The sequence below is a fragment of the Ursus maritimus genome (assembly GCF_017311325.1).
Source record: "Ursus maritimus isolate PB19 chromosome Y unlocalized genomic scaffold, ASM1731132v1 scaffold_Y2, whole genome shotgun sequence".
Taxonomy (NCBI): Eukaryota; Metazoa; Chordata; class Mammalia; order Carnivora; family Ursidae; genus Ursus; species Ursus maritimus.
In genome coordinates this window covers 200535-208462 of record NW_024423335.1, presented here as the reverse complement: position 1 = coordinate 208462, position 7928 = coordinate 200535, and the positions used below count along the sequence as shown (strand labels likewise).

General features: G+C 35.8%; 1 protein-coding gene across 1 annotated transcript in view; it reads left to right on the top strand.

Annotated features, from left to right (window-relative positions):
- LOC103680202 (probable ubiquitin carboxyl-terminal hydrolase FAF-X) overlaps positions 1-6035 on the top strand; it is a gene marked incomplete at its 5' end in the record, with an annotated part of 112629 nt that extends 106594 nt beyond the window's left edge. The window contains 4 exons of the mRNA XM_040636049.1: positions 3488-3644; positions 3792-4004; positions 4472-4567; positions 5509-6035. Of these exons, the coding sequence (XP_040491983.1) occupies positions 3488-3644; positions 3792-4004; positions 4472-4567; positions 5509-5643 (601 nt within the window). The remainder of the gene's footprint in view (positions 1-3487; positions 3645-3791; positions 4005-4471; positions 4568-5508) is intronic.
- Between the last annotated feature and the right edge of the window lie 1893 nt (positions 6036-7928).

Below are 7928 nucleotides of genomic sequence, written 5' to 3'. Positions count from 1 at the left end.
CTTAGTGAGTGCTAGGGCAGGGGGAAATGGAGTTGAGGGCACTAGTCTGGGGCAGAGAAATCTTAACCAGATTCTGCTCTCAGGCAAGAGCTCCAAACAAGGGCTCCATCTCACCATCCTGAGATCACAACCTGAGCCAAAACCAAAAGTTGGACATTTAACTGACTGCGCCACTGATCAGGGTGACCCATACTTGTTTTTTAATTAGTTATACTACGGAACATTTAGTTTCTAAAAGTAATCGTAGTCTGTTTGGGGTTTTTATAAGTATATGAAGAGTCAAAAGTGATAACATGTTTTTTTTATTTATGTGAGAGAGAGAACCCAGGGCAATGAGGGAAAAGATGGCTCCCCACTGATCTGGGAACTCCACGAGGGGCTCCATCCCAGGACCCTGGGATCATGACCTGAGCTGAAGGCAGATACTTAAATGACTGAGCTACCCAGGTGCCCAAAATGGGATAATTACTTACTTTAAGGCTTTCTCCCCTAATTCCTCTATATGTTCTTTGCCATAAAATTCAGCCCTCAGCTGATTTTTTTTTTTTTTTTTTTAAGTAGTTTCTACACCCAGTTAGAGCCCAGTGCTAGGGTGGAACTCACCACTCTAAGCTCAAGACCTCAGCTGAGATCAACAGACACTTAACCATCTGAGCCACCCAGGAGCCCCTAGGTGATGATTTAGAATTAGTTACCCAATATCCCTTACTTTTCTTCCTACAAGCATTATTTTATAGTAGTTTATTTTAAAGGAAACAAATATAAGCATATTGTCACCCATTAGTCATAATCCAAAGAAAAAGGTGAAAATAACCCTACTTTTTTTTTTCTTAAGATTTTACTTATTAATTTGACAGAGAGAGTACAAGCAGGGGAAGGGAGAAGGGGAGAAACAGGTTCCCTGCCGAGCAGGAAGCCCTGTCGGAACTGGATCCCAGGACCCTGGGATCATGACCTGAAGGCAGATGCTTAATCAGCTTAACTGCCCAGGCACTCTACATTATTTTATAAATTTGTAGTGTTTAATGATTACAGTCTTGAATTTCAGGGGGACTAGAAATATTAGACTTTTTGAATTAAATGTTTTTAAGTCATCACCTCATTAACCATCACAGATTTCAAACAAATCAGTTAATGTCAAAATAGCATTAACTAAAACCAGTCACTTTGAGACAAGAGTACTACAAGTTCCAATCTACACTCATTGATTACTCAGTAACTGTTTTAGTATTGAGAGAATTTGATATTTTTTCTTAATTTGAATTCTACTTAGTTAACATACAGTGCAATATTGGTTTTAGGAGTACATTTCAGTGATTGATCACTTACATACAACACCCAGTGCTCATCCCAACAGGTGCCCTCCTTAATGTCCGTCATCTATCTGGCCCATCCCCCACCTTCCTTCCTCAAACTACCCTGTTTGTTCTCTGTGGTTAAGTCTCATGGTTTCTTTCTCTCCGTTTTTTTCTTTTTTCCGCCCTTCCCACATGTTCATCTGTTTTGTTTCTTAAATTCCACGTTAGAGTGAGATTATAATGAACATTTAGTTTATTCAATTTACATTACAAAGTATCTGGTATGTGCCAGACAAGTTATAGGCAACAGGACAGGCAAAGACAATATACACGATATATACAATGCTATATAAAAAGCAGTTGAGGGGCGCCTGGGTGGCTCAGTCGTTAAGCGTCTGCCTTCGGCTCGGGGCGTGATCCCGGCGTTATGGGATCAAGCCCCACATCGGGCTCCTCTGCTGGGAGCCTGCTTCTTCCTCTCTCACTCCCCCTGCTTGTGGTCCCTCCCTCTCTGGATGTCTCTCTCTCTGTCAAATAAATAAAACCTTTAAAAAAAAAAAAAGCAGTTGAAGTAATGGTTATGTGGCAAAAACACTGACTGACTTCATTACCACTTAAAACTGAAGAATAAAGTATATACTACAATATTATAGTATTCCAAGATAAACAAGACTTGGATTATGAATGTGTATACTATAAAACAAAAGCATGAAACAGGTGTCTGCCTGGCTCAGTCGAGAGCATGTAACTCTTGATCTTGGGGTCAGGAGTTTGAGTCCCACATTGTGGGTAGAGGCTACCAAATAAATAAAAACACACAAAACCAAAAAATCTGGTTTTGATTTGGAATATAATGATGTTCTAGTAAGTAAAGTAAATGGTGAAAAAGAGACTTTCTCTACACACTATCTCGGTCCTCCTAGAAAAGAAAGAAGGCATGTTTTGCCCACAGTTAATTTTAAATTGGCTTTTGAGAAAAATAAGAAATAATTGGCTGTATAAAACATTATGCTGAGATTTGGTTAGAACTGCAGTACAATCTGATTATTAGCAAATCAGCCAAGTTGTACTTTTGCCAGTAAAAATTGCTCTATCTACCATATGTGTATTCTAATGATTAGAATTCAAGTTCATTTTATACTGTCAAATTACATCACTTACATACTCACTAGACTGTACTCTTTTTTTTTTTTTTAAGATTTTATTTATTTATTTGACAGAGACAGCCAGCGAGAGAGGGAACACAAGCAGGGGGAGTGGGAGAGGAAGAAGCAGGCTCCCAGCGGAGGAGCCTGATGTGGGGCCTGATCCCTAAACGCCGGGCCCCCCCCCTGAGCCGAAGGCAGACGCTTAACGACTGAGCCACCCAGGCGCCCCTAGACTGCAGTCTTTAAAAAAAGAGATGCGGAGGGTGCCTGGGTGGCTCAGTCGGTTAATCATCCAACTTTTGGTTTTTGCTAAATTATGATCTCAGGGTTGTAGGATTAGCCTCCTGTCAGGCTCTGAGCCCAGCGGGGAGTCTGTTTGAGATTCTGTCTTTATCTCTCCCTCTGCACTCCTGTCTCCTGCACGTGTGTACGCACACTCTCCCTTCTTTCTCTAAAATAAATCTTTTTAAAAGAATGATCTGACTCAAAGTAATTTGATCAAACTCAAATTATTCTCAACTGAAACAGTCTTGCAGACATAGATGTAGTTAATTTTAATCTTTAATTCACTATTAGTAATGCATTTAAATTATAGTTAACAATAATTTTGGATTAATAATTTGAGTAAGACTTCAGACTCTTCAGGGGCGCCTGGGTGGCTCAGTTGTTGGGCATCTGCCTTTGGCTCAGGGTCCCTGCTCAGAGGGCAACCTGCTTCTCCCTCTGCCCTGCCTGCTGCTTCTCCTCTTTGTGCTCTCTGTCAAATGTCAAATGAATAAATAAAATCTTAAAAAAAAAAAAAAAAAGACTTCAGATTCTTCAGACAGACTTTAGCCATCTCTCTAACTTGCTAGTTCTATGACATCAGGCAAACTGAATTCTGTACTTGTCTTTTCACCTATTAATTGGGTTTATAATACTTAGGTAATTAACTGTAGGGTTAAATGGATTCGATGATTATATCAAAACATGTAATGAACGGCACTGAGTAGGCACAGTTTAGCTACTAGATACTATAAATTTTTATGTCTTCTTTTTTAGAATTCATAATGCACTTAAAGGAATCCCAGATGATCGAGATGGTTTGTTTGATACAATCCAGCGTTCTAAGAATCACTATCAAAAAAGAGCATACCAATGTATAAAATGTATGGTAGCACTCTTCAGCAATTGTCCTGTTGCTTACCAAATATTACAGGTGAGAATTTTCTTCTCATATCATGTGATATTCTGTATCATAATTAAGAACTGCTTTAAAAAATTGTGAAAATTTGGACTTAGAATTTAAGTTAACATTGAAAATTATTCCAAATTTTTTCATGTAGTTTTTTTTCTTCTTTTGAAGGGTAATGGAGATCTTAAAAGAAAGTGGACCTGGGCAGTGGAATGGCTTGGAGATGAACTTGAAAGAAGACCGTATACTGGCAATCCTCAATATGCTTACAATAATTGGTCACCTCCAGTGCAAAGCAATGAAACTTCAAATGGTTATTTCTTAGAGAGATCCCATAGTGCGAGGATGACTCTTGCAAAAGCTTGTGAACTCTGTCCAGAGGAGGTAAAAAAAGCCACCAAGGGGCAGCAGATAAAAATGGAAGAAAGAAAAGTAATTCTTTATATTTATAGGCCAGTGTCTATTACATAAAAAAAATGTGTTGCTGTTTCATTGGCTTTAATGTTTTTTGTTGCTCAATTTTGTTATTAAGGAATCAAAGGAACTTACTAACTCCATTGTTAGCATTATTTTAGAGAAATTTTTGTGAAATTACCTAAAAATTATATATGTGGGAAAATCTAATTTTTTCTCTAATATTTTATTTGCTTTAAATGAAAAAATGTTGAAGCAGTCTACCAATGCATTTTTAAGACTTTCTTCTCAAAGATTAAGCATTTTTAAGACTTTCTTCTCAAAGATTAAAATAAATTTAAATGTATTTTATAATTAAAACTCATAGTCAATATAATTAAAATCATTTTATAATTAACATTCTTAGACAAATTATTAATTTTTTTATTTAAAATTAGGAGCCAGATGACCAAGATGCCCCAGATGAGCATGAGTCATCTCTACCAGAAGACACCCCATTGTATCCTCATTCATCTGGATCTCATTATCAGCAGGTAAAGAAGAGTTTGATGGGTTTTTTATGTTTTTTTGTTTGTGTTTCTTTTTGTTTTTATTCAACAAGTTTTTGTACTTAAAGAGAATTTAGTTATTTTTCTTATTTGTAAATTATCGGCTGTGACTATGAAGTAATAAAGAGGTTATTTAGAATAGCTTTGCCACGATAAGAAGAAGAGTGGTTAGAGTTGAGATCATGTTACAGCATGTTTCAGTCTACCCTTACGGCATTTTTCCTGGCAGTTAGGCAGTCCTCTTGTGCTAATTACTGTAATTAATAAAAATGTGTGATATTTCACATTAACATAAAATTAATAACTGTTGAAGAAATCTTAAGACAAACATATCTTGGTTACTTTTGCCCTAATAGTCCTTTGCAGTAAAAATGTTTTACAAAATCAGTTTGCGTGATTTCAATAGTAAGTCACGGGGGGAAAATGATAACGTAAGAAATATACATAAACTTTCATTCAATATAATTTAATATGCCTCAGAATCATGTATAGGCACTTGTTAAATACATTGCTAAGTTCCAACTCCAGGATTTCTGATTCATTAGAAATGTTGGAGTGTAAGAATTTGTATTTCTAACAAATTTCCAGGTGATGCTGATGCTGGTAGTCTGTGGACCACACTCAGAGGACCCATTCTCTTAACAGAGCATTTGTTCATGAACACTTAAAATACTTCCCTTGTAAAAGCAGAATCCAATTTTAACATAAAGTCACATTTTCTCAAAACAGTTCATCATATCATACTTGCATTCCTTACTATATTAGAATCGATTTATAGGTAATTTTATAAGTACTACATGATTGTTTTTAAAAGATAAATCCCTAGAAGAGACATGTCTACTTTTAGAGACTTTATCCTATGATTCTTTTTATTTTAATTTTAATATATGAAAAGTTTGACATACGGCTCTCTTTCACCCTGTCAGAATAATCATGTGCATGGACAGCCATATACAGGGACAGCAGCACAACACTTGAATAACCATCCAAAAAATGGCCAACGCGCACAAGAAAATTTTGAAGGCAATGAAGAAGTATCCTCATCTCAAATGAAGGATTAGTGAAATACCTATCATTAACTGCTTCCTTTAAGACCATGCACTCAGGCCTTACTGTCCAAACTTTTTCTGTGTCTGGCTAGTATTCAAAATGAGAAAAACTATTCAACATGGAGTGGAAAGTCTATTCACTGTCTCATTTGCAGAAATTTGCTGTCGATATATATAAGCCACCTGCAGGGGAAAGTGTATAGTGTTTTGTATTAAATGGCTGATACTAATATGTAAATGGCAAAGATGTATATAGTATATTAATGTTTGACTGTTAATTCTTAACCAAGAATTTTTTTTTGATGAAGAGTCAGAGTTCTACAAAATAATTTTCTTATTTGTGCTGCATTCTGCATCCAGTATTATCTACTTCATGTCAGTTGGATCCAATCCTTTACCAAAAATAAAATCAAAAAAGGTTTTATAAAACAGCCCATTCATAACAATCACACCATTGGTTTCTTGTTAATTTTTAGTTACTAGAGTCATGTAAGGCTGTTTGGTAACCTTTAAATTATATGGATGATGTGGAAATATTGGTGATACAACATTGTGTCTGAATATTTTTCATTACCTTTTTATTCTGGTTAATCAGTTTAAAGCTACAGTGATGCTGTAACATTTAGCATGGCCTCACACTAAGTTTGTGTAGCCAATGAAGACAAAATCACCTGAGTGACAGCAGTTTCCCCAAATTGACAGTTTTGTTACCCGGAGGTTTTATTTCTTACACCTAGAGTACATACAAAACAAGAGGAAAAATGTGACAAAGAGGCAGTTTCCAGTTACTCATATATTCTTTATATTTACAGTTTGACAGTTCAGTCTCTTGATGGGATAAAGAATGTGAAGGTATTGGTTGTAGGAGTTTTAAAACATTAAAAAGCATATGCAAACTTTTGCTACCCCGGAATGTGTGGAGCATAATAGACGACTGTATTTTGTGTGCTTATTTTGTTTTATGGTAGAGTTTATTAGGTGAAACTTTTACACAAGCCCACTGAAGTGGCCATCATCAGAATTCCCCACAATATTTTGAAGTACCATTGCACCTAGATGTCTGGCTGATTTTCTAATCAGTCACAATTTTACTTGAAAACACAAATTGTCCCAGTTCCTTTTCCATTCCAAATCTTTTATGTTGTAGTATTTAATTAAAACATAAGCTTCTGGTTAGTTAATATAATTCTGAAGTACTATTTTAAAATAAACATTTGTTTCGGGATTCTATAACTCATGAGTTAATACTATATTTAAAAAAGAACTGGTAACTTTTGAATGTGTGTAATATTTTGAAAACCTGTCTAAAAACCAAATATCCTGCAGACAGATACAGCCTGTCATATACTATTTAAATATTTTGCTGTTTTGTTTTATAGAAATTATTTTGCTGAATTCACAAATAGAATTTGATTTAAGAAGAATTTGTCTTGTGTGTTTTTGCTTTTTGTTACTGTTTTGTTTTTAAGCATTATACATTAAAATTATTTGTATAGCATAACTGGCATGACACTGAATTCAACATTTTAAACATTGCATCTTTGTGCTTGAAATTATTTATTCTTTGAGGTGCCTGCGTTTAGAGAAAAGAAAAACAAGTATTGGCACATTTAAAACATCCCAAGTTAAACAGTCGTATACTTTTGTCACAATTTTGTAGTCAGTTCCTATTATTTATAGCAGTTCTGTAGAGTCACTGGGAACACTGAGTTAACGAATATTGAGCCTGTATTCCTTAGAAAATACTGGGTTAGGATTGTATAAACTTCTAGTCACATTTTCATGTACCAATCAGTACATAACTTTATTTTATTGTGCTTCTGTTTAAAGAGTCTTCATTTATTACATTTTGCTGATTAACATTGAACTCAATGCCAACCCCGCTTTTTTTTTTTTTTTTTTAAGTCCCGATGCTGGGCTTGAACTCATGACTCTGAGATCAAGACCTGAACTGAAATCAAGAGTCGGATGCCTAACTAACTGAATCACCCAGGTGCTCTACCCCTGTAATTCATTCTTAAACTATCCTTATCTATAATGTAATTTCTCTTTAAGTCATTGCACATAGCCTTCTTGTGCTTAAGAACACGAGTGGGGTGCCTGGGTAGCTCAGTCACTAAGCATCTGCCTTTGGCTTAGGACATGATCCCAGAGTCCTGGGATCGAGCCCTGCATCAGGCTCCTTGGTCCACTGGGAGCCTGCTTCTCCCTCTCCCACTCCCCCTGCTTGTGTTTCCTCTCTCGCTATGTCTCTCTGTCAAATAAATAAATAAAATCTTTAAAAAAAATTTTTTTTA